This window comes from Aphis gossypii, chromosome X (assembly GCF_020184175.1).
Source record: "Aphis gossypii isolate Hap1 chromosome X, ASM2018417v2, whole genome shotgun sequence".
NCBI classification, from domain to species: domain Eukaryota; kingdom Metazoa; phylum Arthropoda; class Insecta; order Hemiptera; family Aphididae; genus Aphis; species Aphis gossypii.
This window is the reverse complement of record NC_065533.1, coordinates 35148846-35167127: the sequence shown is the minus strand read 5'-3', so window position 1 is coordinate 35167127 and position 18282 is coordinate 35148846. Positions and strand designations below refer to the sequence as shown.

The 18282-nt window shown below is 25.0% G+C and overlaps 2 protein-coding genes across 4 annotated transcripts in view; one reads left to right on the top strand and one right to left on the bottom strand.

Annotated features, from left to right (window-relative positions):
• LOC114129745 (adenylate kinase isoenzyme 1) overlaps positions 1–18282 on the top strand; it is a 227591-nt gene that overhangs the window by 108278 nt on the left and 101031 nt on the right. The gene's annotated exons all lie outside the window — the stretch shown is intronic.
• Positions 7908–16578, bottom strand: LOC114129738 (uncharacterized). The gene is made up of 13 exons (XM_027994558.2): positions 16203–16578; positions 12829–12958; positions 12244–12350; positions 11583–11850; positions 11358–11523; positions 10913–10984; positions 10659–10822; positions 10494–10598; positions 9930–10394; positions 9754–9869; positions 9188–9328; positions 8538–8745; positions 7908–8236 (listed from the first exon to the last, which is right to left on the bottom strand). Exons 1-13 carry the CDS (start codon positions 16235–16237, stop codon positions 8087–8089), a joined length of 2127 nt encoding a protein of 708 aa, XP_027850359.2. The 5' UTR covers positions 16238–16578; the 3' UTR covers positions 7908–8086.

The window sequence follows — 18282 nt, the reverse complement described above, 5'->3', positions numbered from 1 at the left end:
AATAGACTTCTAACAACTTACAAACATATTTGAGGCAATCATTCAAGGCTTGTGTCCCTTGTGGTTGCCGATACAATTTATTCTAATTACTTCAATTAAAACAAAACTATTACTTTCATAAAAATAAAAATATTGATTAACATATTAATATTTTTACTTTTACTAATATTTATATTTTTAATTCCTATATTTTTAGTTACTTTATTTTTGCGTTATTACAAAGTGGCGCCCAACAGAAGTTCAGTTCATTTTTTCAAATAAACTGAGAATTGATCAAGTACACTTTACTAAAATACTTAGTTATCTTATATATCATATTACTAACATAAGTAAAAAAAAAAAAAAAAAAAAAAGTATATATAAATATATAACTAATTAAAAACGGGATATAATCAAATTAAATTTTAAGAAAATCTTATTTCTTTTTATTTTAACCCGTAAATATCATAACAAAAAAAAATAATATATATACTTGTAAATCTTAGAGAATTTACAAGCATTTAATACAAAAAAAAAAACAGCTATATTTATATATACTTGTATGCATGAGCGCATGTTATAATTATAATATATATTTGAATGATCATTATATATTATAAAATTAACAGACAATATTTCTAGTATTTAAGTAAAACATTTTATGTTAACCCGTAAATATCATAACAAAAAAAAAATAATATATATACTTGTAAGTCTTAGAGAATTTACAAGCATTTAATACAAAAAAAAAAACCGCTTTATTTATATATACTTGTGTGCTTGAGCGCATCTTATAATTATAATATATATTTGAATGGTCATTATATATTATAAAATTAACAGACAATATTTCTAGTATTTATGTAAAACATTTTAATTTAACTATTCTGTTTGCTTTTAATACTTATGAATAATATATTATATATATATATATTTACACAATAAGTTATTTATGCTTATTGTATAATAAATAAACTATACAATCTTAAATGCTTTATAAAAACATTATACTAACACAATAATTAACAACATAAAAATATAAATCAAATATAAAATTAGAAATGGGTGACAATAGAAAACCTTTCTTTAAACCTGGAAAATTTTCAGGCAATATATCTGAAAGCATTGATTCTTTCTTAAAAAATTATAAAAGAGCAGCAATAATTAACGATTGGTCGGAAAACGAAAAATTTCAATATATTTCTATATTTTTAGAAGGCACTGCTCTCACGTTCTATGACAATATTTTGGATACTTTTGAAAATATTCAATGGTCTGATTTTGAAAAAAAGTTTAGATTAGAATTTGAACCTATTTTCCAAATTGATATGCTTAGATTAATACTCGAAAAACGTAAACAACTTCCTGATGAACAAAGCGTCTCTTACATTAATGAAGTAGAATCACTGTGTAGGCGAATCGACAAACATATGTCACAGGGAGAAATAGTAAGAAATATTTTTAAAGGTTTAAAGCCCGATATATTAAGATGTATAGGAATATTAGAAAATAAAACACTAGATGAATTAAAAAGAAATATTCGTAAATATGAACTCATAGAATTCATGACCATAGGAAGAATAAATAAAAGCCCATTTGAAATTGAATCAGAAATAATACAAAATAAAACACAAAAAATAAATACAATTGACATAATAAAAGATAATGAAATCAACAAATTACGTGACGAAATCGAAAATTTAAAAACAACTGTAGAGAAATTAATCTCATATCAGATAAACAATAACAAACAACAAGAAATTTTTTTTAATAATATACATGAATTCACAAAAAATAATTCAACCCTTAGATATAATAATGATAACGATACCAACAATGATTATAACATTAACTATAAAAATAATAATTCAGCACATATAACATGTCAATTATGCAACAAATTTGGACATTCTGCAATAAATTGTCGCTCAACTAATAATGAGTATAAAACACCAAATGCAGAATTAAATACAACTGATAATTATTCCCCGTTAATTACAACGTCTCAAAAACAAATAATAAATAAAATCAACTTTATACCCAATGCTCCTAACACTAAAACTCGATTTCATTACCAACCTTATAATTACAGTAACTTCATAACCCAAAAAAGGCAATGTTCAATTTGCTTAAAAAACAATCATTCTGAAGATAAATGTTATTTCAAAGATAAACCACGCCTTGTATGCCAAATTTGTAATAAATTCGGACATTTGGCTAATAATTGTAGTTTATACGTAAATAAAACAAAAAAAGTAAAAGATCAGTTAAATCCAGTTGTTAGTATTAAAAACTTTACGGCAGGAGACATAATTCAAAAAGCAAATAAAATAGATAGTATATCAAATACATTGCACATAAATGCCATATTTAATGATAAATTAACACCAATAACAATTGACACGGGAGCAAACATATGCTGTATTAGACAAGAATTACTAACAAACGAATATACAATAATGCCTAGTGCAATGCAGCTATTAGGAGCGGATAATAAACCAATAAGCGCGATCGGTATAACCAAAATAAAAATCAATATTAACAATAAAAACTTCGATGTAGATATCCATGTAGTAAAAAATTTATCCAGTTTAATTATACTTGGAAATGATTTCTTGATCAAAAACAATGCTTTAATTGATTTCAAAAACAATAATATTATCTTAAATAATAATATAAATACTCAATTGAAAATTAATAACACTAATACATTATATTGCACAAATAATACCAATAATATCAAAGAATTAAAAGGTAGCATATTTAACTGCCCAGATAACTTTGCGATAGCTCACTGTATATCTGCAGACCTTAAAATGAATAAGGGAATAACAAATTTAATATGCAAAGTATATGGTGATACTAGTCCACAACTTGCATTACAAGAATTAAATGTAGGAAACACCATACCCATAAACAATAATAATAAAACTATATTTCATTTAATAACAAAAAAATTATATTATCACAAGCCTAAATATGAAGATCTAAAAACTTCAGTTCATAACTTAAAACTTGAAGCTATAAGACTAAATATTTTAAAAATAGCAATACCCACCCTAATTTCAGGACCACACGAATTTAGCTGGTCTATAATAAAACAATTAATATATTCAGAATTTGAAAATACTAACATTGAAATATATATATATCACAAAGATGAAGAAAATATAACACAAAATTGGAAATCAAAAGAACACACTGAAATAATTAATAACATTCATACTTTTTTTAAAAATAGTAATAATAAAAATAAAATAAAAACAAACGACATGCAGCCTAAAAATAAAGTTTATAACATATTTTCTATGCATAAAACAAAAAAATTTTCTCAGTGATGGAAACTGTCTAACAAATAACTTAAATACCAAAGATACGAAAAACAATGGTAATATTATATAAATAATATCAAACCAAAACCATATATAAAAAAAAAATAATAATAATAAAAAATTGACAGAATCCGCTAATACATTATTATATACAAAAAATCACCAGATTCCATTAATTAAATTAGTTTAAGTTATTATAGTTATATAATAAATATTTACAAAAAAAAAACATAATAGCATAGTTCAAAACTAGTATAAGTAAAATTAAAATTAGTAAGTCACAATTGTTTGTACATCAATACAAACAATTGTAAAAAAAAAAATAACTTAAGTTAAGTTAAAACATTAAGTCATAATTGTTTGTACCCACATCAAAAAAACAAAAATGTAAAAAAATGTAACATTAACTATTTATAAGTATAAGCTAAACCATGAGTGTTATTGCAATATATAAAAAAAAAAAAAATGTAAAAAAAAAAAACCTAATCTAAGTTAGTAAAAAATTAAGTTGATTGTTGTTACATTATTAAAAAAAAAAAAAAAAAAAAAAAATGTAAAAAATTTTTAACCCCAACTAATCAGTAGTTTAAGTTAAACCACATTTGTTTATACCCAAATCAAGAAAAAAAAAAATGTAAAAAAACATTAACCCTAACTAACCAATAGTATAAGTTAAACCACAATTGTCATTGCAATTAATAAAAAAAAAATGTAAAGAACAAACAACCTAATATCAGTTATAAACTAACCTTAGTTAAGTTAATATAAGTATAGAAAGACCATTCCTAAAACAGATATAAATAATACTAAAACAGAAATAAAAATAAATAAACAACAAAGAAACTATAATAAAATACAAAAATTCAAATTAGACAAATTATTATTAAGACACAATCAAGATTTATCATATAAAAAATAAACTTAGATAGAATATAGATAAAAAATAAATATAGGGCCATTTACCATCATTAGACATAAGCTCTAGTTAATAAGTTAAAATACAAAATTAGAAATTAAGCAATAACAAGATAATGTACAATTTTTAATATCATGTCAAACTACAATAAAATTGTAAAGCAATCATTATAATCCACCAGTTAGGAAATTCAAATTCAGAAATAAAAAAATTTTTTTTTCTTCTTTAAAATAAACACAATTAGAGCAATATTGGAATAGGAGTGGAAGAAAACTCAAGCCTAAAAATTGCACTCACACTATTCCGATATTACATGTACAAGCTCTAATCATATCATCATTAACCCTTTAATTTTGTATAAAACAAAAACATGACCCGTTTGCTTTATATTCCAACTTTTAAACTTTTAACTTTTGAATTTTAATTTTTTCTCTTTCTCTAAAAACTCAATTATTGTATCACGCTGACACTCTACTACGAGTGGTGTTGTGAGGGCACAACACAAAAAAGCGTAGGGTGGATGTAATGATATGCTCGATTCTACATATCATGATTTTTGTAAAGTCGTTATTTTCATTTAATAAAATATATAACGGTCGAGTTGTCGCACGCATGTAATAAAATCTAAAATAACCCCAATAAATCAAGTCACTGGTGATTGGAACGATTCCTATTATCTAGTCTCGTACAGGACACTGTACGGGATTATAACGGTACAGCGCAACACATGCAACTTCTTTCATGTGCCGCCGGAGACGGGGGATGGTCCGGTCAGGGTCGCTTTCACCAGGGAAAAAGACAATTTTCTTTGGGGACACCAACACCTTTGATCGGGCCGCCGATGACTCTGGCGGACCTGGCCTAAATCGTCTCCTCTCATCAGTGCATGAGCACCCTCCATAGCGAGAAGTGCAGGAGCACCACCCAGACAGACAAGTGCAGGAGCACAGCTGAATTTCTCACAACCACTCAAAGGACATTGCCTGCGATAACTTTGCTGTTTCTTTTTCATATAACGAAATTTGTCAAAGTGTTAAATTATTTCTTTCTTGAGTGATAAAAAAATTAATAAACTACATCCTTGTCACGTCGACTACAACCAGAGACAGCTGCGGACAAGGTAAGGTGCATGCGCACCCACATTTAAATAATAATAGCATTGTAGAGTTTACTTGATCGTTCTCGAAGCTCGACCTCGAGAACCCTCCGACCATCAGGAGGAAGGTAATTCCACAAATTTAGAGTAATAAAATACAGGCTAAAATAATCAATAGACTTCTAACAACTTACAAACATATTTGAGGCAATCATTCAAGGCTTGTGTCCCTTGTGGTTGCCGATACAATTTATTCTAATTACTTCAATTAAAACAAAACTATTACTTTCATAAAAATAAAAATATTGATTAACATATTAATATTTTTACTTTTACTAATATTTATATTTTTAATTCCTATATTTTTAGTTTCTTTATTTTTGCGTTATTACAATATCTAAGGTAAAAATTCAATACTAAGTTTTTCTTCAAATAGCTATAGAGAAAACTCGAAGCATCATTATAGTAAGGATTTTAAGCGCGTTTGAATTTGGCATTTTCTTTACATGATTTAATTTTCAAAATATTTTTCTTAGTTTATTACTATTTATTGGCATTTGATATTCGTTGTTGTTTAGTTTTTTTTTTTATAAATATCGATAAAAATTTTTTGGCTTAGTCAAAATAGTGGAAAACTTAATACAAAGCTCTTCATAAGTTAGGCTTATAGTGATTCAAAAATTATAAGAATACATAGAAACAATTTTTTTTTATTAATATTTGAGTTCAAATATTGACAAAAATCTGTCAAATAATATTAAATAATAATATTTAATTCATAAATATTTTCAAATTACTTTGTAGATAAAATTTATAAAAAATGTTATATAAGTAGCTAAGAGTTGAAAATTTAATACAAGATTTTCCATAAGTTTGGCTCACAATAATTATAAAAAAACTTATTTTTGGTGTATTCAGGTCATTAAAACTTAAACCACTTCTTTCACAATTCACTGGAAAAAAAAACCTGTGCTGACAAAATCATCTCCGTTCAGAATCGTTTTTCGTATACAATGATATCTATTATCGGATTCAAATTTAACACTCTTTTACAGTGTGTTCGCCGATTTAGGGAACACTGAATTTCTCGGCCGGGTTTTTTTGGAATAAATCGATTTTTTTTACAAATTGGTGGTATATAAATACACATTTTTCGATACGCTTCAATTTTTTTCAAAAAGTTTGGTTTCCTTATGGGTAGGAATTTTTTTGAATAGCAACACCTATTTTGAATACCATATTCGGAAAGGCCTATTTTTTTAAACAATTTTTATGCATCAACTATGGTTCTAAATTCAAAATTAACTGAATGAGAGCCATGTCAATTTTAATAAATAATACATTTTTTATATTTAAAATTAGTTCTTATTGATTACTTTTTGAATATTTGTGCGTATTTTTTTTTTAGAAGTGTCATAAACGAGATTAACATAATATGGGTAATGGGTATAAAATTATAACACTTCTAAAAAAAAATACGTTCAAATATTCAAAAATAACTAATAAGAATTGATTATAAATGATTTTATACATTTTTTGAAATATTAAAAAAATGTATTATTTATTAAAATTGGCATGGCTCTTAATTAGTCAATTTTGAATTTAGAACCATAATATTGATACATTAAAATTGATTAAAAAAATAGACCTATCCGAATATAGTGCAAAATAGGTGTTGCTATTCAAAAAAAAGTTTTTACTGAGCATGCGCAGACCAAAATTTCAAAAAATTTTGATATGTGTCGAAAAATGTGTATTCATATACTACCAGTTTGTAAAAAAAAATTGATTTATTCCAAAAAAAATCCATTCGAGAAATTCAGTGTTCCCTAAATCGGTGAACACACGGTATATTATGATCTACATGGAACCTAATGTACAGCAGAGTGGTATCCACTTGACCACGCTTTTTTTTTTTCATTAATTCATTTTTGATTTTTAATTACAAATTAATCATGTTTGTAGGAATCAGTTTCATTTAAAGGATAAATTATTTTATTTTTGACATTTATAAAATGATCTTTCATAATTTTCTAATTTGTAATTTGTTTATGTATGTGAACAACATTTATCTATATAATATTCATAAAAAAAAAACTTAAGTGTTTTAATTTCTCATTTAATCGTTTTGAAACCTTTATTTTGTCTTATAAACTACTTATAAAGTTTATTTTTGATAGTTATAAGGTAAATATCATTTATTGATTATACAGTATACACTATGGTCTATGACCATAGTCTGGCCCATAAGAAAAGTAAACCATGTAATGACTAAAATACGCTATAATTAAAGCATTCTCCGGCCATTAGATGTATTGACAATAAAGAGCATTGACATCAGTCAATGTTAGTTGTTAAGGTTAGTTTGCAAACACAAATAGGTTTACATTTTTCATAAGCCTAAGTAAATAATATGTAACTGTTAATTGCAATTTAGGTAAAATATTTATATCACGCCAAAAAAGTGTGTAGAAAAACTCAAAATAAAAGGAGCTATTAAACAAATTTTATAGAAAAAAAAGTTCAAGTAAAATGAATAAATAAGAAAAACAATATTTTAAAACATTAAAAATTACACCATAAAAATAAGTTATATTTTTTATTAACATTCAACATTTTAATCAATATAGAGTGGAATTACAATAGTTTAATCAATGATTTGTTTTTATCTTTAATATCCATAATTTAATAAATATAATAGTAATTAATCTTAAAGCTTAATTATTTAAGGACTTATCTTAAAGGTACAAAAAAGCAAAATTTCTATTTTCTTAACTTTAATTGGTTTCTAATTGATTTCCAACTTGATGGAAACCTTCGAACATCACACTCGTATAAACGTTTTCCCATAAAGAGAGCTTTAATGTCAATTACATAAGAAAATTCTTCAATTTTACCAAGTACTAAATAATTCTGAAACATAAAAATTACATTTAAACATTATTAACAACAGGAATAAAAAATTATAAATTTTTCAAACTCAATAATTTATCAGTTTTCAATAAAAAAACATCCTAGCTTAGTAACTCAGCCAATTTCTGTAGATATTATATATAATATCGATTAATATGTATAAAATAGCATAGTGTAGTTCTTTGTGAAAGTATTTCATCATTTATTTCAGTATACAAGCAATACTAAAGTCACAAGTGATGAAATTACTTTGTAATCAATGTATAATTTTAAAGAATAATAAAAAATATAATAAACATACCTTCATAACATTCATTTCATAAGAATTTTTCTGTCGTGTTATGAACTGTCTTAGATATTTTATAGTTCTATTTGAAAACCATCTCCTATGTACAGTTTTTAATATCATAGGCAGTAAGTCAGATAAACTCTTTTTTCTATATTTTGCTCGAGTGTTAGCACTTTCTTTCAACTTCTTATAAATAGAATCTATTTTTAATACCAAAAGTCTAAAAAAATAAAAAAAAAAAAGGTTGAGTAATAATTATAGTAAGAATTAAATTAAATATAATTCATATTACAGTTAAATCAATATTTTCTAACCATGTTTCTCGTATATAAAACAACTTTGTAATTTATATATATTAAAGTTAAATATTAATATTAAAATTATGTATATTTTTTTGTGAAAATACATTGAAAAATTATATTTTAGTATTGTAATAATTTAAAATGCTATTTCAAGACACCAATACCACTTCAACAAAAACAACTTTTTTTAAACTTTAAGATGATGCCTTTCATTTGTTAATTATATATTAAAACTACTTTCTAATAATTTTTTTTACAGTTTTTTAAATACATTTATAATTTTTTGCACATTAAAGAAACAAATTGAATTAATATTGATGTACTGTCCTAACAAGTAACAATATTTATTGAAGGTAATACTTTTCTTCCGAAGGTCCAATAGGATGAGTTACAACATCATGATGGTAAGTTCTTGTTGGTAACAACTGAGGATAGATAAACACAGGCTTATCATAATATAGCATAAACTCTTTCACATATAATGGTAATACGACATAGTCACTGAAAATAATAAAACACTTAATGATAATAATTATTAAATTAAAATGAAATGATGAATCAAAAAACAACGTTAATAGTTATTGCAAGAAATACATAAATTAAATTAAATGCCACGCCCATCTGTTGTCTGTGTCTTACAAAAATAAAAGATGGCGTATTTTCATTTAGTTGAACCAATTTTGTGTTTAACTTAAATATAAGAACGTTATCAGAATCCTCTCATGTTTTATTGTAATTTAATTTTAAAGCAATTATTATATGTTTGATAATATGTTATTTCATTCAAATATTTAAGCTAAAAACATAAAATTGATTCTCTTAAACAAATATTTGTCATGTTGTACATTAGTAAGACAGAGACAACATATGCAGGGCGTGGCATTCTATTAAAGTTATAATTATTTCTAAGGTATTAAATATATTACCTATTAATATCTTTTTCCCTGGTTACGCCTTCAGTCCAATCTCGAATAAATTTTAAAGAAGAATTTATATTAATTGGTGCATACTTTTTATGTTTACAAAAACCTTTGACTTGTTCCTAAAATCAATAAGTATTTAAATAATCACAAAAAAATCTAAAACAAATAAATCAACTTACCAACATAGATTTAAATTTCTTGCAATTACTTTGGTACTTTTTTGACATTGTGCTTAACAAGTAATTTTGAGTTATTAATTGGACATGTTGTGTGAGTTGTTGTTTGTATAAAATAATTTGTTTTTGTGTCATTATATTTACTTGACTAATATTTACACATTGAGGAACTATATTTGTTATCACAGAAATATCTTCATTAGTGTTGTGCTTTTCAACGCCCAACTGAGAATTGTCTTTAAATATTGGTAAAGGAAGTACAGAACTAAACTTTTCATGTTGTTCATTGATACTAAGTAGACTATTATTAAACTCTAAAACATTAAATTGTTTATCTGTTTGCATGTTATATCTGGCCACTTCTATTGGTTTTACATAGTTGTTTGTAGGGCAATTGGTAGTTGATTTTAAATTAGAAAACATAAATACTGGATTGAATTGACTACAATTTGTACGTTTAACAGCGTTCTATAAATAATAATCATACAAAATTATAATTAATATTTAATTTAATGAAATGTTCACATACCTAAGTAAAAAAATATATATATATATATGTATAATTACTTTATTATTTAAAGAACTATTAGTACTTAATTTCCAATCATAATTATTTTGAATGCAGGCATGAACAGGAATAGATTGACTTTCATTTATAGGTTTAACAGCATTCTATAAATAAAATTAGTCATTAAAATTTATATATTATATTAAAAGTTGTAAATTGAATACTTTTTCATCATCAATTTCTATAATATCCGTGGGAGTTTCTAATGTTTCTTCACCATTAAATTCAAGAAAGCTTTCAGTAAATTCGTTCAATTCATTCATTAAATCATTATACTCTTTACGTGTGACTTTTACTGATTTATCAATACGAAATTCTTCTTTATCAACTATTATAAATCACAATTGTTTAATCATTAAATATTACCAATTAATATATATATACATTGATATTATACTCAATTTATCTTAGTAGTTACCATTAGTAAAGTCATCATCACCAAGAACATTATACTCTGGGTCATCTTCACCATCATCATTTTGAACCGACTCTAAAATGAAATAATAATAATTAATAGTATATAAACCCATAAATATGTATGATGTGTAAATACATAATTATATAATTTATTAAATCTAAAAGAACTTTATTTTTAAAAATATTTTATAAAATTAATAATTGCACAAGATAATCAAAAATATTTTAATATATTCTTAAATATTAAGAATAAACCAGAATTTACTTTTAATATATAACTACCTATTTCTTTATATATATTTTTGTTAAGTTACATGAAGACTAAAGAATTACAACAAAATACATACTGAAATTCTAATATAATAATGTTTATAGAAGAAAATAATTTTGTTACCAAAAGCTAACAACCATATTTATTATAATTACATTCAATAAATTAAACATACCTAAAGGCTTTGTAAATTCACTAAGAAACTCTATCCATTCATCATTTTCACAAGCTGAATCATACATATCCTCGGTAATATCTGGTGGTATAAAAGCTTGTTCAATTATTTCTAAAGGTGTATCGTTTAAAGGAAACTTAGACCTTGTACGCATTCCAATTGTTTCCTAAACAGATTAAACATATTTTTAATACTGTAGTAACAAACATATTTATTATTTTATACCTTTTCATTTAAATCTACTATAGTTTTATTATCAGTAATATCAGAATCAATTTCTGTATCAAATGATTTATTAACTTCTTTCAATTTAAATTCATCATCGTCGTCCTCGTCTTCTTCCTCCTCAAACATTTTGTCTGGGTGATACTCTTCATCTTCAGAATCATCAGGAAATTCTTTTTCAATCAATGATGTACATTCTGATAAGATTGATTGTTGCTGGCTTGTAGACCATTGGTGAGCAGAAGTTGGATAAGTATTTAACATTTCTCTGAAATAATCAAAGTATACTTTTTATATAATATTGTTTTTTAGTCTTTAAAAGACATGTAAAAATAATAAATTATTTTATAAGATTAAGTATAAACATTAAAATAGTAAACAAATAAAAATTCTATATAATTATAATAATCACTAGTGAATCTAGCAAGGGTCCTTATAGATCATTAAGAGCACTAAAAATTAGTGCTGCCCGTCATGCTCCAAGCAGGAGTTTTTGTAAAGTGATAAGAATCATTACACAAAAAAACCATTGAGTACGATATGTAACAGCTGTTATAATGTTAAGAACCAATAGCTACACCATTGGATACTAACAACGGGTCGCAAGGGCCAACGCTAATTTCTCGTGTTTTCTACTATAAATAAAATTAATTCCCTTTACCTTATTTTTGCTCTTGTAAATTTTGGTTCATACAAGCAATTTCCATCTACATTGTCATCCAAAGTTTGTCGCAACATTGTAGCTACATCAGCATTTGTAATAACATTCTGGAAATAAAAATGCTAGTAAATATTTACTATAACTATAATCTATCCAGCTATAGAGAACGCACTGCAGGCCTACCAAAATTTGGTTTTCAGCACATCCCCAATGACACCCTGCCATTGGAGAATCAGTTTTGATAGCAGGGTGATGCGGGAGGATGAGCAAAATCAGTATGTTCTCTAGCTGGACAGAGTATAGCTATTTTTAAAACTAATTTATACTTAATTTAAAAACAAATTTCCATTCAATGTAAAGATAAAATAATTGTGTAAGTACTAAACATTTTTTTTACAGTTTGTATTTAAAAATTGAACAATTGGAAAATTGTTGTGTTTAGAAATCTATGTACTATATATTATGTTACTGGCCACAAAAATTAAGTCCTATTTCTTAATACAAGTTTGAAACTTAATCCATTTTTATAAAAAAAAATCAATAAATTAAATAGATTTTATTACTAAACATAGATATACATAGTACCTTTATAAGATTCTTAACATTTGTTTTAGTAAACTTTCTCTTCTTTGCTTTATCATTCAATATTTTATCTATATCAAAATTTGACTCCATTTGACTAGCAATTATTAGTGCATCTAATTCCTTTTCAGCTCTGTAAATCACATTAACAGAAAATGTTGTGTTATTATTAAAACATATTTAATTGAAGTATATCCAGGCACTAGGAAGATAACATCACATTATACTTTTATAATTTATAAACCATGTATACGGAAAAAAAACCAAAATATAATATAAATAATAAATATATATCATTTTTGTATAATCATAAAATATAATGAATAATCTACATGTCATAAAATATACATAACATACCTATTACTCATTGTACACTTATTAGATTTTAAAATGTTCATATTACAATATTATAATATGTAATTTAAACAGCTTTGTTAGTAAGATCATAATACAATAGTTATAATCAGCGCTATGTTCTATATTATGTTAGTATACTTTTATAAAATCCTCATGATTCACCCATTTAAACTATTTATCATGATTAGTAACTCATAATTTGTCTGATTATAATAATTGTTATAATATTATTTTTCATTTTCTATGGGGAATATTAAAATTAGGTAAAATGTATTTTACAGCAATTTACATCACTTTTTTATCCGACATAGTATAATCCCGACTTAAGTAAACAACAATTTTCTTGTATCATAAATTTATAAGGTTATTTTTATTTAAACTATATAGTTAATATATTATTATAATAACATGGATTAAATAAATTATACATATGCAATACCAATTTAGTCATATATTGCACATTATATTAATTTAAGTTTGATTTACTAGAGGTACATTATAATAGAATCAGGTGGAAAATAAGTATCAACTCGTCTCCTGGTATGTTCCTTTAGAGTTAAACCCAAATTAAAATAATGAACGATAAATGATTGCATTGACATTACATGCTTATTGTGTCATTTAAATATATGACAATAATTATTATTGAGTACCATTATTTACTGCATATATATAAAAGAGAGTTCAAAAAATATTTGAATATTTATAACTCAAGAACAGCTTGATCGATATCAAAAATTCTTTTATCATTAGAATGCTATTGTGTAAGTGGTCTGAATTTAGAAAATGCATGTTTTTCTCATGGTCAATTCTACGTGGCATGTTCATGTGTATAAACATTTTTAGAATTTATTATTTTACTTTAATTAAAGTTAAATAAAGTTAAATAAAGTTTTCACTACGTTCATTGATTGTTAGGCGTCACAAAGTTTGCCAGGTCAGCTAGTATTATATTAATATATTTATTAAAGTTGACTGTTAATTTTTTTTTTTGGTAGTGGTTTTTTTATTTATAGGTGTATTAGTAATACAATAAATTATATTATTGGATTAAACTAATGAGGGCAGTTGTGTTGTCATTTGGGGGGTGGCAACTTGGGCATTTGCCCTAGTCTAATATTTACACCGACTTTAGGTCGGCACATTTAAAAATTATAAAAAGTCTTATTTTTAATGACTATATCCATATACCTAGTATTATAATACTTTTACATTTTCATACGATTTAAGATACATAGATATAGATTTAAGCCTTGATTTAAGTATATTTTAAATTGTGTATTATATTATATTTTTATAATTATATAATACCTTTTGGTTATTAATGTTGAAAGCACTGGAGCCTCTAAAATAAATTTAGACAAAACTATTGATAAATGTGGACATTTAAAAGAACGCCATTATCTTTTAATAGTTTAATTTAAAGATTATATTTTACAGTATTAAAAATGTTAATTAAACATAATTATTATATATTATATTGCTTGTAAATTAGTATTCAATGGTACTTATTACCAATTTATTATTTATTAACACATTACTCAATTGTTAAATATAATTTTCTAATAAATATTCAATAAAATTGTTTATATTTGATGATTAAAAATCAGACATGTGACCTTCAAATACCTAAAAAATTAAATCCCCCTCCCTCTACACTTATTATAACACTATGATATGTGAATCTGCGTGAAAAAAATGTTGAGTCGGTAATTCAGTGGGTTAGTCTAACAAATCTGAAATGACGCCACTGAATGAGGATTAATTTTTTTTAATAATGTCAATGGCACTATAAGCGTATACTGAATATGCACATAAATTAGTCATTTTTTCTTGCACATTTAATAGAATAATTTATTGTAGTATATTCTGGTACCAAAAACAAATAGATGAAAATTAATGATGAATAATATGTGATTTTTGTTTGGAATATTTCAGCTTTTAATAAATAAGGACCTCCCTATAACTACTACAGAACATCCATAGTATACCTAGCATAGATACCACAACTATTAATGTTCAATATATATAAATAAATATATGTGCGTCTATTAAACTAGTAAAGTATACATTTTGATGTTTAAATAGTGGAAAAAGATATACTATAGTCAATAGTTATTAATATTTTTAATCAATTAATTATAGAATTAACAAAATATATAATGTCCTTAAACTCATTTAGTACTTATAGGATACGTATTACGCAGATTCATAATAACATAAAGCAAAGGTTCCCAAATTTTTTATTGTACGAATCATTTTGAAAATTTTTTAAAATATGGCGACCCACAATATCAATAAATGACTTTTTTTTTTACCATACAACAAAAAATTAAACTATTTTATTGAATTTTACTACTATTAGTATCTACTAATTTATTTCGGATAGGTAAATTGTTATATTTTCAATAACTATTCTTTATTAATCTAATTGTATCGATTTGACACGGCCGCTGTCAACTCATAATTGTCACACTCACAGATAAGGATTGACGATAAAACTGAATTTGAACTTTGAACATCAACGAAAAGTAATAGGTAGATGATTATATTTTTGTATTATTTAAAAATATAGCGCGACCCACTTTTGGGTTGCAACCCACAGTTTGGGAACCTCTGACATAAAGCATACAGTATTGGCTCGCAATATATAACCATGTATTACAATGTATTATTTAAGCAAAATTTTCAAAAATGAAAACGTAATAATGAGAGTATATTAAGTTAATATACAATATTGGTATTCATTGATTAGAGAGGATAGATAGTAATTTAAGTAAATTTTAAGTTTTCATAAATATTACTCTAAGCATCCCTAAGGAAAAACTATTAGGTAAACTATTAGGTATCAAATCAATATAGGTAACTAAATGTAATTTAAGTTCAGAATCGTTTTAGACCAAGATCAAAGCCAAGACTAGAATTTTTTCCATTAAATCTAATAAGTGTATGCAAGATGGCTAACAATAAATAAAGATTTGTTATAAAAATTAAATGCAACAATAGTCGTGAATACATACGTCAGTTCCATGTCATCATACGGTTGAGTAGCCATTTCAAAAATTCTACGTTGTTTTGTAAAATAAATCTAAAGGTACAGTTTAAACTTTATCACAAAGAACGATTTCAAACACTGTGTGTATGTAAATCGCATCAGAAAACCGTTCTCGACAATTTATTATGACAAAAAAAAAAAATTGAAATGGTTTTAAAAGACTAATAAATAAAGCTAACCAACTTCGAACATAATAATAAATAAAAGTGAAAAAAAGATAGTATTATAATTTGTGGTTCACAAATTGTATTTTAACTCGCAAATTTAGTCGGTGATTGAGTCGGAAAATGCAATCCATTCGCCCACCAACGGCACCAACTTACTCTGGTGAAGTATCGAAGTAGTAAACTGGAAGTGATAAACATTTATCCGAATAATGATAAGGGCCCCGAATTCCGAAAACAAAAAAGTGCCCACCGAGTTGTACCGTCCGTTGTTATCGAAATTACAATGTTTAATAGGGCATCCGTTTATCATGCACCGATAGTATACTGTTACGACTTACAACTAGTACGATATATTACTACTCCGTTCCAACCCAACCGTTATGGTTTTTAATTTTATTATTTTTTGTTGTTCCGTGATATTTAATATTCATACACATTACACAACCTTAGATCATATTGTATACGAATGTAATATTAATAACATGATAGTTTATTAAACATTATAAGTAGGTATAACAATTAACAATAAATTATTAATTATATTCATGCTGTGGCTTAAATTATTGGCCTCAATATCTGGTGGTGAAGAAAAATATTTTTATTTTTAAACCACAAATACTAACTTTTTTTAAAAACGCACACTTAATAAACATAATTTTAATTTTTGTTTATGTTAAATTAATAAATAAGTATCGAATTATTTTAGTAGTAGGCATAAACTTTATTATTATATAACGTTAGGTATAAAAAAAAAAAATACAAACAATTTTTTTTTTTTTTTTAGCATATTTAACAATTTCATCAATTACTAATAGATAATTTATATTATCGTTGAAAAAATGTTTACCAAATTGTACCGTTGAAATAGGATTTAAGTCTTAAGATATACCTAGATACAAAACGACACTTGCGCGAAAATTAAATTTCATACGTAATGCTTGTAATTTGTAAAACAAATGCACATTTTTCAAAGTAGAAATTAAATGTACCTATACAAGTTTTTATGATTTTCTGGTGGTGCGATAATATAAATTTGCTCTACCAGATTTCAAATGTGATGGTGGAATTACTATATTTTCACCCCCCAAATTACGCCACATGAACTAAGTTCATGCATTATTTCTCTGTGGTTTTCTACAATTGTAGTATTATACAATATACGACGCATTAACTATTTAATTAACATTGGGTACCTATATGCCAAGATATCTTGCCTATAGGCTATGATACTAGATATTAGGTATTCTGTGACCGATTTTTGCACATCATAAAATTTAAGTTTTATACTGAATTATAGGTATTGAATAAATAAATAAATATATGTTCATAGTACATTAGTTGTTATTAGTACATAAATTCTTTACCATCAGATTATAGTGGCATATAATGTATGCATTATAATGGCATTCCATTATCCAGGATTTGGGTACAGTGGGTCTCTTTCACTTACAACTTTACGAGAGGGCACTGCGTAGAAAATAGAAATTTCAACCAGTTATGTATTACAAAGTCGTTCGCCGCACTCGAGATTATCCTTAATAGTATGGTATTATATCATATTTTGATACCAACATTCATTATAACTTACTATATGACACGAGTTATAACTAAATTTTAAGTAAAATTTAAAACTTACTTATTTTTTTTTTTTTTTTATTTACAATCTGTTACATAATTGAACAATTAATTTCGTCATTAAAATGTATATTCAATTAACAAATTTACCTGGAGTATTTAAATAATTTTGAGATACGATTATACATATTTATTATTTTATTTTTATTTTAGTTTTCAATGACTGCTTTCAATTTCACAATAGATATTTGATATACTATATAGAGGTGGTTCTAAATTCTAATCTATTACAAAAATAATGCA

Coding starts and splice junctions, on each gene's coding strand:
- LOC114129738 (XM_027994558.2), bottom strand. CDS start 16,237: ATGGCTACTCAACCGTATGATGACATGGAACTGAC. Junction 11,851..12,243: donor TTTACAAGAGCAAAAATAAG/GTAAAGGGAATT, acceptor TGATTATTTCAG/AGAAATGTTAAATACTTATC. Junction 11,524..11,582: donor TAGTAGATTTAAATGAAAAG/GTATAAAATAAT, acceptor TAATCTGTTTAG/GAAACAATTGGAATGCGTAC.